General features: G+C 32.7%; 1 protein-coding gene across 3 annotated transcripts in view; it reads left to right on the top strand.

The window, feature by feature from the left end:
• Window positions 1-17,555, top strand: part of LOC106620796 (nitric oxide synthase) — a 263,001-nt gene that overhangs the window by 60,298 nt on the left and 185,148 nt on the right. For all 3 annotated transcript variants that reach the window (XM_070106373.1, XM_070106375.1, XM_070106374.1), the window contains one exon: window positions 17,322-17,458. In XM_070106373.1, coding sequence (XP_069962474.1) covers window positions 17,322-17,458 — 137 coding nt within the window. The remainder of the gene's footprint in view (window positions 1-17,321; window positions 17,459-17,555) is intronic.

Below are 17,555 nucleotides of genomic sequence, written 5' to 3'. Positions count from 1 at the left end.
TGTTGTATACGCTTATAATTTATTTTATATAGAACTAGCTGACCCGGCAAACGTTGATCTGCCATATACGTTATTTTTTAAAAGTATTTGTGTGTTGGGGATGTAAATATAATTGAAAAAGGAATGAAGAGCTGTAGACGATTAAAGTTTACTTTATTTATGTTAATAAGTTTACTTTATTTATGTTAATAAATTATTCTTAATTAAAAATATACAAATATTAATTTCCCAACGAAATCGAGTAGACACTATTTTTGCTCAGTCCGTACTTAGCTAATAGAAACAAACTTGAGGGTTTGCCCACTCGAGAACATGTCACAAAGATTTGTCTGTGGGAAAAGCATATTGTATCCAAATCTTAGCCACAAACAGACAACGTTTGGACTTGTGACTTATTGATCATCATTGCGAATCTATATCTAAAGTTAAGTGCGAATATTTTGTGAGCTAATGAATGTGCAAAAATTCGTCGGTAATTTTATGCATCCAGTATTTTAACGAATAGCAATTCCTCCATTGACAATATCTAACAGTTGTTATAAGAAGTTTCGGCAGATGAATCTTGAAGCATATGAACGCGCAAGTTTACTGTCTTATGTACTTTTTCAATATTACGCCATAGTCGCGATGATTTTAAGCTAGCGTTGAATTCATTTGCATACGTTGAACGTGGAATAACGGGAAGCATCTGTCTGAAATCACCTGAAAGAAGTAAAGAGTTCCACCAAATAGTTTGTCGTTGTTTTTTATATCTTTCAAAATTCTATCCAATGCCTCAAACGAAAGTTTGTGTGCCCTAGGGCATTCATCACAAATGATAATTTTACACTCTGGCCATGGACGATTGTTTTTTTTTTTATTTCACACTGCATATTTGTTATTTTAAATGTCTAATAGTAGCTTAAATGCTGAATGAGCTTCTCCGCCTACATCTTGCTGATGACAATGCAATGATTCTCTATAACAGAGTAGGCGAACCGTTATGCATCAACGTGCCATTTTTTCTAAAAAAAAGTTTAATGGGGTCATTCGCGTGCCATCAAATAATTTTGACTTTCTGATTATTGGGAAAATAATAATTATAAATACTATCAAAACTCTTTATTAAATAAAGTAAGCAAAAGAGGTACATTTTGGTATGTTTATATTAAATTTCAGTAAAATTAGTGTGACTTCTGTTGCTGCAGGTTAAATGACAAATAATTCATGTTAGGGTTGTAAGATGTTACTTTTAGCAAAATGCATGCTGAACTAGATTCATCTGTCAAACGGTTTCTAACCGAGTTTTTAATGTTATTCATCTCTGAAAATAATGACCCGCAGGCATATGTAGATGAAAACATGGTTAAAATAGCATGAGCCAGCTTCTTCAAACAGTTAAATGTGTCTGGTAACGCATTCCATGTTTCCAGAATTTTATTATTAGCATTTTTACTTAAATTACTTGTCGATCTTTCAGTTTCAATTAATTCCAACTCTTTCCTTGTTTCAATAAATTTGTGAATCCATATTAAACTAGATTGGAAATCAATCAGCTGCATTTCAAATTCTTCAATTTCCAACCAATCAAATTGAGAGAAGTTCAGTTTATGAAATGACGTCACATCTGGGTACATAATGAACTTGAATATTTCCGACAATTCTTTGAACTGAGAAAATCTCCCTAAAAATTCCTTGATTAAAGAATCGATCACAGAAATAAACTCTTCAGTAATTTTTTCTTTGTCTGCTGTCTCGTGAATATCGAAATCATTCATATATTTTTTCAAGTTTGGAAAATACTTGTAGTTTCTTGTGATAATATCGTTTTTAAAAACTCAAAAGCGCGAACGAGATCTATCATGGCAATAATTGTTTTGTTTGTCCCTTGAAGCTTTACGTTTAATGTGTTTAAATGTTGGCATATGTCTGTAAAAAACATCAATTTTGAAAGCCACATAACGTCCAATAACTGTGGGTATTGTTCAATTTTTCCCTCATTTTGCAAAAACAGTCTGATTTCTTCCAAGCAATCAACAAATCTTTCAAGTACATTCCCGCGACTCAACCAGCGAACACTATTATACATCAGTAAGCCATTATACACCGAGTTGACTTCGTCCAACAAAGCATATTAAACCACTCTTAGCACACAAGACTTGTTGGTGAATGATGCAGTGGAATTCAAGAATCGAATGTCAGCTTGAAATAAACTTATGAAACCGTTTTTTTTACCCACCATACTTGGAGCACCATCAGTTGTTACAGAAACAATTTTTTTTATATCAATTTCTTTTTCAACAAGCGAATTTTTAACTGCCGTACTTATATCTGTTCCCTTTGTAGTTGTTAGCAACGATTTTATTGCAATTAATTCTTCCTTAATGACGTTTTCTACGCAATACCGAGCAAAAACAGTTAAACGTGCAGATTTAGTGACGTCAGTGCTTTCGTCAACACATAGCGATATAAAAGAAGCATCTTTAATGTCAATTTTTTGTTGATCTGTTATATATATTTTCGGCCAGTTTTAAGATTCTTTCTTTTATTGTGTTTCTTGATAGAGGAGTATCTTTGATGCGCTGAATTATCTTATCTTTATTGTCGAAATCTTCAAAAAGAGAGGGCGCGCATCCTAACCAGGCTTCCTTCAAAAACTCACCTTCTTGAAAAGGTTTACCATGCCAAGCAATGACATTTGCAGCCGCGTAACTTGACGCGCTTGTATTACAATTTTTGCCAACAAATTGAATCATAGACGTTGACTATTTATTTCTGTCATTCAATGCACTTGCAATTAATTCTTTTTGCTCTGCCTCGCTTTTTTGACTAACAGATTTATGACTTGTTTCAAAATGTCGTTTAACAGACGATGTTCTACATACCACTGTTCCAGAACATAAAACACACACCGCTTTGTCACCTTTACTAATCATGCCATATTTCTCAGTCCACCAAGTTTGAAATTCTCTGTTAAACTTAGTATCATGAACTTTTTGTTTTTTTGCTGAGCTGGCCATATTAAAATTTAATAATAATAAGAAAAATATTTAATATCAATTTAAAATCACTCGAATAAACTTTACAATACAATTATGTCAACAAAACTCACTATTACTTTATGCGTAAGCAAACAATGCGTCATTCGCAATTGAAACCCACGGCATTATAAAAACAAAACAAACTAGCGCCGTGCAGCGCTTCCTGCCTGCCGCCGCGCTGCCCCCACCCCGCACACCGAACACTCCGCAGCGTAATAGCATCTCGTTCGATCGTCTTAAAATACCTAATTCTGCGACGTGCCCAAAATATTGTGTCGCGTGCCATTGATGTGCCATTGGTTCGTCTACCCTGCTCTATAACAATCAATGCTTCATTGTACATTGCGTCACTGAATAATATCATTAGATTGTTGCACCTTGTACGTTGTCGATATAAGCGGCCCTATTCCCGTTGTCGTTTTCGTTTTAAAACAATTGACCAAAAAACACTTTGGAATTTAACGTGTCACCCTTTTGCGGCCATTAGCGCCTAAACAGGGTGAGCTAAGATGGCGCCAACTATTTGATTCATGTAGCCGCACGGGTGCACGTTAATTAGAGACATCAATCTAAGATATAGGTTGAACAGGTGAGTGAACTCGCTTTCTCATTCATTTCACGATATGGTGCTGGAATTCCTAACCTGATTAATAAATTACCGCACATGAGGTAACACATATCTTCTATCAAGAGTAAAGCACGATTATGTATCTCCTCATTCATCTCAATATCGTGATTTCTGGAACTGACACGAATTTGATGTAAAATATCTTCTGACATATTATCTTTGTATTTGTGCCACAGGTTACATGGGTTTGATGGAAAACATGTCGAAATTATGATAGCGAATAATGTGCGTATCTGACTTGGAGATGCAGAGATAATGGCTTCAGCGATTGTCGTATCCCATTGACTATCGTTTTCTAATAAAAACCAGACAGTATTAACTGGGTTATAAATACTTTTTTCTATGGGAGAGTAGAGTTCAGAATTAGCAAATATACTACATAGGTACCAATAGATAATGTAAGTTATTCTTTAACTACATTCTATATAAGTACAAAAATGTCGGATTAAATCCTCGTTCTTCGATAATATCTGCCCCAAATGACGTCGTCTGGAAACAACCATTGTATTTTTGAGTATTTGCAAGAAAGTGGCGTGATTCTTGTGTTTCGCCACAAAGCAATGAATACAATGGCTCAGGTGGCGGAGTCAAGAATGGTAATTTCACTTTACCATTAAGGCAGCATAATCCAGGCGTTTCTCCGGAAAACTTTAATGCACCACAATACTCGCAAACTACGTCCATTTGCCCAATACAACCCTAGGATGCAAGCTGTAATCATTGCTGCAATCGTATTGAAACGCTGCTCGATTCAAATCAGCACTTGATAAATATTTTGTTCTGCGTCGCAAATTATCTATTTGTTGACCTCTGTTGTTCGCTCGACGATTCTGCATTGCCAACCGAGCTGTTTCACGGGCTGCTTCACTTTGTTCTCGTGATTGAGAAGCACGAAGTCGAGCCATACTATCGCGGCGCTGTTCACGTGCAATTTCTTGTTCTTCTTCAGTCCTTTCATTTGCAGTATTTCGTATTCTTCTTGCATCACGGCTTTGTTGGGAAAGATTCGATCGTCTTGGTCTCGGCATTATTAATTAAACTTCACTTCACTCAAACTCAAACTCAAATTTTCAACCATACCGAGTTTTATAGTACACTTCACATTTTATACGAATGGGCAATGGCACTATCATTATAATTGTTAATTATTTATTTAATAGAAATAGTTTTATTATTGATTTCTTACAAATATCAAATTGTCATCCATACGTCATTACATAGCTGTCATTTGCGTTTTGTTATTCCAAGTCTGATTCTTTTTTGTTATACCACGTTTTATAGTGACTGACGTTTCATGTCAAGTCACACGGGAATGCTGTCGATCGGGATAGAAAGTATCCTATGTCCTTCTCCTGGCTCTAAACTACCTCCCTGCCAATTTTCTGCTAAATCGGTTCAGCCGTGCTTGAGTTATAAGTGGAGTAACTAACACGACTTTTTTTTATATAGGTATATAGATGAATTACAACTGTACTGAGGAGTATGAAAATAAATCGTTTTTTGACAATGAATAACATTTTTTATTTATTTGATCGATATTATTATACATGTTTAGCTTAAAAGTAACAAATATTAACAACTTTAAAAATTATATTTTTATATTAATTTGTATATAATATTTGCAATATTAAACATAAATTTTTATATAGATTCTTATACATATATCCAAATTATATTTCTTATCTCCTTATACTATTTAATTTCTATCATATATTTATACAATAATGTCTTATATAATAACAAATTATACATATAATTTAAATTTTCTTAATTAGATTATTTACATATTTTTCTTAAAATTGCCTTAAAAACTACTGTCAAAATTGCTGTACCATTTCTTAACATATATTTGAAAAAAAAGTGAAGTACTATTGAAATAAGTCTGAAAACTTTAGTTGGAAATAGAGACACAAATACTGTCATGATAGCTGTGTACTGTCTCAAAAGTAATTGCATTAGCATAGGAAGGATCCATGTTTGAAAATGCCCAATCAATCAATTTGTGTAGCGGCAGGTGTAGTTAAATATTCTACACCAAGCAGGGAACTAATGTTTTTTGCTTGGAGCAGATTTCCTATTGAATTCGCTGTAGACATTAAACAAATGTGAAATCTCCAACAATTAGCACATTTTGATTGCATAACACAGAAGTAAGGACTTCCTGAAGTTCTCCACCTAAATGTCTGACAGAGAAAGCTGAATTTCTGTATAGAACCAGAATATTAATATTGAAACATTTAAACAAAACCGCTTCTAAAACTTTGCGGCCTGAATACATTTTCTTTACAACCTTTGGTTCTCTAGAGCTAGCAATACTACGCTTTGCATATATTATAAAGTCCCGTTTATTTTTGTTGCTTGTTTCCGCGCTAACTATCCTCAGCTCGTTAATTGGAGTAAATCCTGGTATATCAAAATTGTCGCACGGATAACTCCAAGTTTCTACAAAACATAAAATACCTGAATATAGCATCAAACAGTCACTTTTTATATCATTAATGTGAGCATGAAGACTCTGAACATTATGGAATAAAATTTGATGTCCTGATGTTCGGGAAATCATAAAACTAAAAATTTTTGTCAGAGCTTTATTGATGTTAAATTCCCTCAGTTCCTTAAATACAGGATCCAATTCAGAAAATTTGTTAGGAGGCATAAAGATTATGAGACGTTTTTCAATTGGGGTTAAGTCTTTCAAAGAATTCGGTATTTCAGGAAAGTCTAGACCGTTAGCTAAATATATTTTTGGAACGTTCTTTTTAACAATCGCATTTTTGCAAGTAGCACAAAAATTGTAATTTCCATCTTCCAAAGGAAATTTTTGCATTAAATAGAAGGCGGATGCAGTATTCGAGTGACCTTGCGCAATTTCGAAATTAAATTTGCGAACTTGGTGTAAAAACCATAATCCGCCGCAGCAAATACATATGTCAGTAGGGCCCTTATTTATATTTTGGAAATAAATGTTTTTGAAATCTGTTAAATTGCCACTATAATATTTTATATAACATTATTTTCTCTCGTTAATCGGATTCGTTGGGACTGCCTTTCGTTTTCATTTTGCCTATTGACCAGGTTATCTCTACAAAGACGATTTATTATACTCTTGCAACATGTTGCTACAGAGTATAATAGTTTTATTATGGTATATTTTTGTACACACAGCTTACGTACTTTTATATACCTATATATTACATAGATATTCACTAACATAATAATACAGATTATTTAGTTATATTTATATTTTAGAAATTAGTAGTTCTTTTCATTGGTATATGTGATATAAACTGAACCAAAGGGGTTAGATTTAATATGTGGGATATATGAGGTTGCTGTTGTACGAAAGGAGCGCAAATCAGTATATTAGGGTTATAAGGTTTAAATAAAGGTCTAGATCAATTTCATTCATATGCAGCGATAAACCACATTATTTTTAAGAAAAACTGTCCATTTAATTTTATTAAATTATAAAGTTAACGAAATCAATTATACCATAAGATTATACCATAAGTAGTACATGTATGCTGGGGAATTCGGATTCGTCGATTTCACACATTTTCGGCTTTAAACTATTGTATATATAATATTTTACGTTTATATAAAGCCAAACGGAAGTTTGAATTTTTTACATAAAGTATGTTGGAGCTAGGGTCAATATATGACCGATAATGGGTACTAGGGCGGAACCAAGAATTTTATACTCTTGTAACTCGCAAGAATCAAAGACCAGGAAATTCCTTCAAGTGTGGCAAAGTTGAGAAAGAATTAAACATCCATTATTAAATGAAATCGTGATTAAATTATAATCAAATTTGGTATCTTTTTGACTTATATTAAAGGCCATAAACTTAGTCTCAGTTTTATTGCTATATTTTAGTTTGCGTCAGCGAAAATTATATTAAAACAAAAAAACAAAAAACCTCTTGAAGTGCGATATACAGAAGTATGAATGTGACATTAACTCGACCAAAGTGGCTAAATTTTATATTATAAGCTCGTGTTGAAAACGTCAACTAGAGAATCGGAATTCATTATACAAGTATGAAGGTTTGAGGTTTAGATCAAGGTATATACTATTTTCATTCTAATTCAGCGTCAAACCACATAATTTTTAAGAAAACGTATACACTTAATTACATTCAAATATCACGTTTTGATCAACCAGAACGGTTTAAAGTCAAGAGGAAAGACGGAAATCATATGTATATTGGGGATAGAGAAATATATTAATTTTTACATTGCTCAGCTATACTCGAGCATAGAGAACATATTTTGAAGCAATTTTATATATAAAAAAAATTTTAATACTCACTGACCGACATACGAGAAGTATTATAAGTAGTATATGGAAGTAGATGGTGGCATTAACCCGATTTTATCAATTTTTGCCAATACTACATACTACTAACATGCCACAGACTAATAAAATGCTCCCACTGTTTCATTAAGGTACCTCACATACCATCACCAATCATATGGAGTAAAGTCAGACGAATGTTTGAAAATCCTTAGTTACATGGGGGCTAGGTAAAATTTTGACCCGATTTGATCCATTTTAGGCACACGGATACCTTGTTATAAGTAAAACACGCTCTCCCATTTTCATTGAGATAACTCACATATTTGCCGATATATGCGGTATAAAGTCACCCGGAAGTTCAAAAATCTGTATATTAGGTATATGAGGGCTATAGGAAGTATTTATTCGATTAAACCCATTTTTTGACACAAACGTACTATTATCGAGAGTTTTATTTATTTTTTTTATTACACGAATTTAAATTAAATGTCTTACACATTTACCGATATTTTCGGTAAAAAGACAACTATACTTGTAGGCACTGGGGTCAACAAATCCAGTACCTAGGGACTTGAATAGTTTTGGATCGATTGAGACAATTTTTGGTCACAAGGTGGCATACTTTAAACGATCTATTCACGGAAAGTTTTACCCCGATACAATCATTGTTGTTTGATGGAATTTAAAATGATGTTATATGGGAAATAGGCGTGGTTGTAATCCGATTTCGCCCATTTTCGTACTATAACATAAAAATATGAGAAGAATATTATGTACCGAATTTGGTTGAAATCGGTTGAGCAGATCCTAAGATATGGGTTTTCACCTAAGTGTGGGCGGTGCCACGCCCATTGTCTAATTTCGAACGCGGCTCCTATAAAGTCAGCTTCTACGATAGCTGTGTTAAAATTTAATGACTCTGGCGTGTTTAGTGCTTGATTTATCGCGCTTTTAGTAGTTTTTAACAGTACCGTTATATGGGGAGTGGGCGGGGCTGTCACCCGATTTCACCCATTTTTACACCGTAGATAGAGGTGCTAAAAGCTTATGCGATGCTGTGTGCTAAATACCAGCCTTGTAACTTATTGTGGAGCTTAGTTATGACAATTTTTTGTTTTTGATTAATGGCGTTTTGTGGGCGTGGCAGTGGTCCGACTGCAATACCAACCGTCTTACGGTATCAAGAAACATGTGTACCAAGTTTCATAAAGATATCTCAATTTTTACTCAAGTTACAGCTTGCACAAACGGACGGACGGACAGACAGTCACCCGGATTTCAACTCGTCTCTTCATCCTGATCATTTATATACAATATATTATATATAACCCTATATCTAACTCAATTAGTTTTAGGTGATATAAACAACCGTTAGGTGAACAAAACTATTATACTCTGTAGCAAAATGTTGCGAGAATATACAAATAAATTTTATTTCAAGCAATTCTTTAACACAAACATCGAATAAAGTCCTTAGTCTGAGGCAAAGCGGCATATTTCTGCGGAATTTTATATATAAAGTATCCGCTCAACGCAAGCCGAAGAACTATAGAATTAGGGAGTGATTAGTATTCCTATGCGAAACCAAAACCATTTGCAAATAAATATTGTTCAATATTTATAAAAATTCTTTTACCTCTGAAGAGGTAGATAATGCTCTATATTTGTAATTAATTGCTTTAATACTTTTTACTAGAGATTTTATATATATGTACTTATGTACATATTTTCACCATATGTCAAATAGTGCCGAAAAGTAGTCGATTGTGCGTCAAGTGCGACTAGAATTGAAAGGGCGGAAAAATGCACAATTGTGCGTACTTCTTCATCACTGGTACCGCATATGATGCGATCTAATAAAGAAGCCTTTTACTCAAAAAGTACACTATTGGGAGTTGTAAATTGTATCGGTTCGTAAATTTTTCACAAAATCTTAGTTTTATGTGTAAAATGTCAAAATGGCGGCTTGTCGCGCCGAGTTTGGGGATTTTCCTTCATGAGCTCAAAATGTTTTTCAAACTGTTGTTTTTTGTAACTTTAGCTGTGTTCGATTCTCGACAAGCTGGAGATAAATTAATCTTACGAGCAATACCAGTTGTTCAAACAAACTGGCAGTACTTGTCTTGGAACCCTTGGTTGCCATATCCTCTAAAGCATGCTTAATGGTGTTGCGCTTCTTTCTTTGATGGACAAATTCTTCTTTTCGCAACAAAAAAAGTTTTACTAAAAACCTCATAGTTTCGAGCAAGCATACATAAATTTTTTCAAATCTTAAGCTTTGAAAATCAATAAAAGAAATGTTTGTATTTTCATTTTTGGAAGTAATTTGTCATATGCGCCATTCACAGGATATTAGAAGCTGATAATTGTGCACAGGGCTTGGCATAAGTATATATACAATTTCTTCTTATTACAAATGTAGCTTTAGTGAACGACGGAAAACTTATCAAAACGAAGAATAATAAAGGTTGAACGGCTTAAATTACGAAACCCAACACTTCTTCTTTCTATGGATGGAATCAGAATCCTTATTTATTTCCAACTTACTAATATTTATACATATTTTCATATTTTCCTAATTGACAATGATTGACAAAGAAAGTTTCAATTACTATTGTAGCTTACTCAATATATTTATGAAGAACGTTAATTCTTATTATTTACGTTATTCTTTGTTTATAATTTTTATTATTATGCCTTCGTGTAAGGGCCATTAGTAATGAATTATTCCATTCAGAAAACGTTAAATGCAATTTCATTTACATTTACGATAAAACTGTTGTGCGGAGGCTACCGTTAACTTCCCCCTTCTTAAGATGAATTGTCCTGATTCATTAAACATTTTATACAACTAAAAGTTTTTCTTTCAAATCTTAAGCTTTTTTTATGTTTTTTCTTAAAAAATGTGAAATAATCTATCTACATATTGTATATATGGTGCTATTTTTTGTTATGATAATTATTACAAATAATGTTTTTGTTACGGAAGGGCTTTCTTTATATATATTTTGTGATTTATTTATTAAGTTTGAATTTTTAAATTATAATTCTTCGTTTTTAGTATCAGTGTTTTATATTATTTTATAGTCATTTAAATGATGATTTACTAAATATTTATGAATTACAATTTGCTTGTTTTTTATTTAGTACAAGTATGTTCACGAAACACTTATGGTTTTGGTTTGCTTTACAATAAGTATTACTTAACTCTAATTTACAGTTTTCTACATTATGATAAGTATGGGTTTCATATAATAAACATTTTCCAAGTATTAATGGATATTGAATATATAAATTGTTAAGTTATTCTTTTTGAACCATTTTGAATGTTGATATGTCGAGCAAGTCTCTAATAAAACGAATGAATAAGTATATGTATCTTTAATTTCATCCATATGTAAAATTGAAGGATTTAATACTTTGACTTTGGCGAATGATATTGTTTTTATTGCATTTTAGAAGGTTGCTGCAATATTCCTTGAGTGTTTTACTCATGTCGGGCCAATAGTACATTGCATATATTGGTTTAATATTTTCATCATAATTACGATGTGCTCTAGTATGTGTTTGTTCAATAATGCTATTTGAAAGATTTTTTTATCAAGAAACTTTATGTTAAATGTTTCTTTCAAAGGTATCTTTACCTCATACAAATCTTCAGGTGTGCAGTATATTGCTGTTACCAGATTTGGTTGGAGAAGTTCTTTCAATATTGTTAGCAGATTTTCTACTGTGTCGTATTCTATCAGATGACGTGTCTTACTGAATACATGAATACACTCATGTATGGTGAATCTTGTTTTTAAAATAACTATTTGTTGTTTCAACATACATATTAAGAGGTTTTTTGGTTTCTTCGATTGTGAAGCTATCGTTACCAATAACATAATATTGATTTGCAAATATTTCATTTATTGATTCGTCGGTTATATTATTTAATATTATTCTTAAAAAAGCATCCGCTACTACATTGGAAGCGACTGGTTCATAAAAAATTTAAGGAGAGAATTTTTCAATGAAAGCATGCCATATTTTTAATTTAGAATTTGGGTTACTGTTTGAAATTGCGAAAGATAATGGCTGATGATCCGTGTGGATTTCAAGATTTGTACGCATAATTACGTTCTGTTGTATTTAGTGTCTTTCATACGAATGTAATTGGCTTTGAGCCTTGGGTTAAAACAGCTCCGATGGCTACATGTGAAGCATGAGTGTTTAGAACGAATTTTTTATTATAGTCTGGCTGATTATTATAAATTCAATTTGCATTGTCAGATGATTTTTCAATGTACAAAATGAATCATAACTTTCTTGGTTTAATTCTATTGGAACTTTTTTGGACATTGGTTTTGCTATTTTTGCGTAGTTTTCTTCGAATTTTCTGTAGTATCCTGTGACTCCAAGGAAGTTTTTTAGTTCCCTAATATTTTTAGAAGCGGGATCTTTTATAATAGTTTCTACTTTACTCGGATGAGTTTTTATAACTTTATGAGATACCATGTAGCCTAGAAATTCTATTTCAGTTTGGAAAAACTTTGATTTTTCACATGCAATTTTCAGGTTAGCCTCTCGAAGAATAGCTATGATTCGCTCTGGGTCAATGAGATATTGATCAAGGCTTTCGGATAACACAATTATGTCGTCCATATAAACATAACATATTGTCCCCATGTGTGGACGTAGGATATCGTCCATAGCCCTTTGAAAACACGAGGAGGGTTTTTTAAGGCGAAATGCATACAAAGAAATTCGCATATACCGTTGTTGACGGAATAAACGGTTTTTTCAAATATTTTGACTTTTCTAAATGGATAGAATTATGCTGGTATTAGGGATGGGATATCTGCCAGGTATTGTTTGCTAATTTAGTTTTTTATATGACTAACCTGTGTTTGGGGGTGCCATCAGGATTTTGATCTTTTTTGAATACTACCCAGATAGGGGAATTGTAAGGACTATTGCTAGCCTTATTATATTGTCTTGCAGCATTTTAGATATTTAATATTTTAGAAAAGAATTTACTGAAAATAGATAGGGATATTGTCTACTCCATATGTATAAGATTTTTAGTTTCTGTTCTAATTTTAACCTGTACATCTGTACGGAAAGGTAAGCCAACATCTATTTTCAAGTGGGTTTTCCATTTTTTCTTTTTTATAATAGTTTTTGAAGTTTCATTACGATTTTCGTATTTTTGCTTTTATATAATTTAAAATATTCACACTTTTATTTGGTAGACTATCGATATTATATTTAAAATGTTTTAATTTTATTTAATGTTTTTTCGATGTCGGATACTTTTACGACGGCGTGTTCAGCGGTTTTCCCAAACTGTTATTTTTATTTAAATGTTTTTTCTTGTTAATTTCTTTTATTTTTCTTCTTCTGGATCAATAATATATATTTGTTCTTTTCCCAATAAGTATGACAAGATACCATTTATCTAATCCAGTGTTTTTCAATCTGTGGGCCTTACTCGGGGGGTCGCCAGCTGAAAGAAAAAGTCGAGGTTGTTACACAACAGAAACACAATTTTAATGAGAAAGATGTGCTTGTTTATTTTTCATTAGTTTATCAAATTGTGGTGTTATTTTTGAAACATTAATAATTAAATCATTTTCTAATTGCAGTCTATTTCTCTTTTTAGTTTTAATGTCTACCATTGAAGAAAATGTCGGTTCACACAAGTATGAAGTCGAATGGCACTAATAATTTAAGAGCTTCCCTTGCCAGCTCTGGATATTCGTGTTTTCTTTTCATCCAAAATACTTCAACACTTTGCGAATAAAATTTAATTTTAAGCACGCCATCAGTAGCTAATTCTAGAAGACATTCTTTCATTTTTGTGTTGACATCAGCCAGATCTATTGATTTGTCCAAAAAAGGTTTTAAAATCCATCTACTCCCATTGTCATCTTCAGAATGCAAGTCTGGAAAGTATGTCAAAAGTTTCTCTTGTAAATTATGCAAGCTTTGTATCATGCACGGAATATGAGCCGATGCTGCCAAACTTTGGTCTGATGCATTATCTTCATCAATCTTCTGAACACATTTCGTTCAAAAAAATCCAACGGCTTATCAGCTTCTTTTTGATGCTTGGTTGTGAGATGCCGCATAAGCTTTGACGGTTTCATACTCTCACGTGATAAAACATCGCCGCAAATTACACATTGAGGTTTATTATTTATGACTGTGAGGATGCCGTTAACTTGTGTATTTATGTTATTAATATAACATAATATGATACGTGAGAATCATAATTATACTTTAATTTATGTCGTGTTTAGTTTGCCTTTTGTTACATTTGCTTGATTTTTTTAAATAAGGTTAGCAGGCAGATATTAGTTGAAGTTAATGTTTGGTCGTTTTTACAATGAATAGGGCTTATTTAGTTTGCTACGAAGTTTGTAACACATTTGATATGGATTGTTGTGAAAGAAAACGCTGCAATCTCCGAACAAATTGTTCAGTGCAGATACTATAACATATAGCTGCCAGACAAACTGACTCATCGAAATCGAGTTCTTTAATGAAATTTTTTTTATTTGACAAATTATCTTGACATATCAGATCGGACCAGTATAAAATATAGCTACCATACAAACTGATCGTCCAAGCCAATGCTACTATCTTTGACAAAGTGTACAGATGAAACCGCTATAGCATACATAAATTTGACTCCCTATACCTGCACAATTTTAAAATTCCCGTTATTTTTTTAATACACCTTGTATAGTGGTCTTTTAAAATCGGTATAAAAATATTCATAAATGATTTTTTCCTTATTAAGTAACCTTAATTCAACTAAAAACGTTTTTCTTTGGACACAAACTGTTGGCCGACATAATTTTATCTGACTAGATTACCGTTAATATCTATAATAATCTACTCACTTATCTCAATTGCCCTTACTGCCGTTGGAAATTTATAAAACAACTGTCTTCGACATTAATAAATTAACATTGTTTAATATTTTTTAAAAGAAAGTATTGTATTCTGTTATAAAGTCGTCTTGTTTTAAATATTGTATTTTCCATTTAATAGAAATAATGGAAGAATTTTTTTGGGATTTGGGAATTCATTTGCTAGGTGTATTCAGATGCATTGCTTTTAATTTACTGTTTTTTTTACACCTTTTTGTTTTTTTTTTACATTTTTTTCTCTTTGTAGTGTCTAACTCAGCTGTGATAATGTGATAAATTTCCCTATTGGCAAACAGATGTAACTGAATCAGAGTCGCACAAAGAGATTTCGAGGAGATTAGCTTCAAATCTCCTCGGCGACGAGATTAACAAGTGCCATTTTTCTATTGTGAAATCTTGCTAAATCTAGTGTAATAGTTTGATAATCTACTCAAAAGCCTAAATCTCGGGATTAAATGTCGGTCGGAACATTTTATTAGTTATACATAAAATTACTATTATTAATTTACCTGTGAAGGGCATTACATCTTTTGTGCAGCCGAAGTTAGGTTTATCCTGTTGTTCAGTATTTTTGGAAATTTTTTTGGGTTTTCTTTTCTTTCAGATTGTAGCGATATCACAACAGAGTTTAATTGACATTCTAAGATTACATTTTTATGCTCTTGCAACATGTCGCTACATAGCATAATAGTTTTGGTCACCTAACGGTTGTTTGTATCACCTGAAACTAGGAATAGGGTCATATATATGATCAAGATGAAGAAGCGTGTTGAAATCCGGGTGTTGAAATGTACGCCTATCTGTGCAGCTGTATAGATCGCATTGAAACTTGATATATGCCACGTTTACAAACGTCTTTAATCGAAAACTTATAAATTGCCATAACTAAGCCGCAAATTAAGATGCGAAACTGTAATTTGGTACAACCAATCGCAATAATGAGGGGCAACTGCGGTTTGACAATTTTTAAAAAGTGGGCATGGCCGAATACGAGGTTTAATGTATTATACTATATATTTCCCAAACCATTCAAGTTGTATCGCTTAAATTTGCATAGGACAAATCATTGCGATACCTCTTCCGACAGCGGTAAAAGTGTGATAAATCAATAATTAAAGCGTCAGAAACATTAAATTTAACATCCAGGATGGCACCAGAGGGCTTTCTAGCAGCCGCTGTCAAAATAAGACGCTGGGCTTGGCCCTAATTAATATAAAACTTTGTACGAATAATGCCTTTTAGTAATGCCACCTCAGGTCTAAAAATAGTCACAATCGGACCATAACTATTCATGTTCCCAGCCACCGGAAGTGTGGAGCCCAGAGCCTATGACTAACTTTTTACCAAAATAAAATCGGTCAATGTGTGAGATCTTTTTCTGATAATAGTACCTATGTCTGCACATCCAAAACGGTTAAGTCGGTTCAATATTCTTTAACCCCCATATTCCTAATTGAAAGATTTTCGAGCTTCCGGCTGACTTAGACCCCATATATAGGCCAATATGTGAGATATCTTAATTAAATTGAGTGAGCGTGTCTTTCTCCTAACGGTGCACCTCTGTGCCTAAAATAAATAAAATCAGATGAAAAACTGCCTTAGCGACCATATAACTAATATCAGGATTTTCAAACATAAGGTTGACTACAGTTCTCATATATTGTTGATTGTATGTGAAATGCTTTAATGAAACTCAAAGCGCATCTGTTTCTGTTAATAATATGTAGTAATGCCAAAAATAAGACATCTTAGCAAAAGTAACTAAACGTATAATATTGGATATATGTACTTTAGTTTGATGCCGAAACTATGTGAAATTATGTTATACTACATATAAGAATTTCCGTTATTCTAACAAATCTTATTATATTAATGGCTTAACATAATTGAGTTGGTGTAGACCTTGGTTTTTATCTCATATCATCAATTGCGATCTTCTGCTTGACGTTTTGCACATAAACTCTATACTTGTATATAAAATATAGCCTCTTCGGTTAAGTTAGTATCAGATATATCTCATTTGAGGATACTTTTAATATAATTTGCGCTGACGGGAATTAAAATATAAATATGAAACTAACTGACTCAATGACCTATGACACCTGAAGGTATTGGATACTTGTCAATAAATCTATTTATTCTTTACCGCACAGCCTTCATGAAACGAACTTCATTATATACCATAATGTGTAGGTATGTTTGTTACTTATGCCGTTTCTTGAATACATAAAATTATTTGAAGTCGGCTGACGATGAGGTTTCAAGGTACTGTAGAGAAAGAGTTTGTACATAGAAAAATTTGTGTGTAAGGCTTGGAAAATATCATAAAGCTGTTGTACAAGTATATACCCCTCCAAATAATCACAAGGTCTTACAAAAAGCGAGGATGTAAATAATGAATTAATAACAGCGGCATAAACTTTTTAAATATCGTATGCTTTTATTTTTAGTCACTATCGTGTTCGAAGGCAACATGTATGAGCAGTGTTATGGCCCTGGGAACGGCCCCAGTTGAAGCAAGAAAGTCTGATGTAGTTATGGAACATGCTAAAGACTTTTTGGATCAATACTTTACATCAATAAAAAGGTAGGCGCTCAATATTTTAAATTTAAATTCTAAAACATATAATATTATGTTGAAAATTATTAAGAGTCCAAGAACATAAACAGTAAACTTAAGTATG

Source organism: Bactrocera oleae, chromosome 3, assembly GCF_042242935.1.
Source record: "Bactrocera oleae isolate idBacOlea1 chromosome 3, idBacOlea1, whole genome shotgun sequence".
NCBI classification, from domain to species: domain Eukaryota; kingdom Metazoa; phylum Arthropoda; class Insecta; order Diptera; family Tephritidae; genus Bactrocera; species Bactrocera oleae.
The sequence above is the reverse complement of the archived record's forward strand: the minus strand, read 5'-3'. Positions and strand labels throughout refer to the sequence as shown.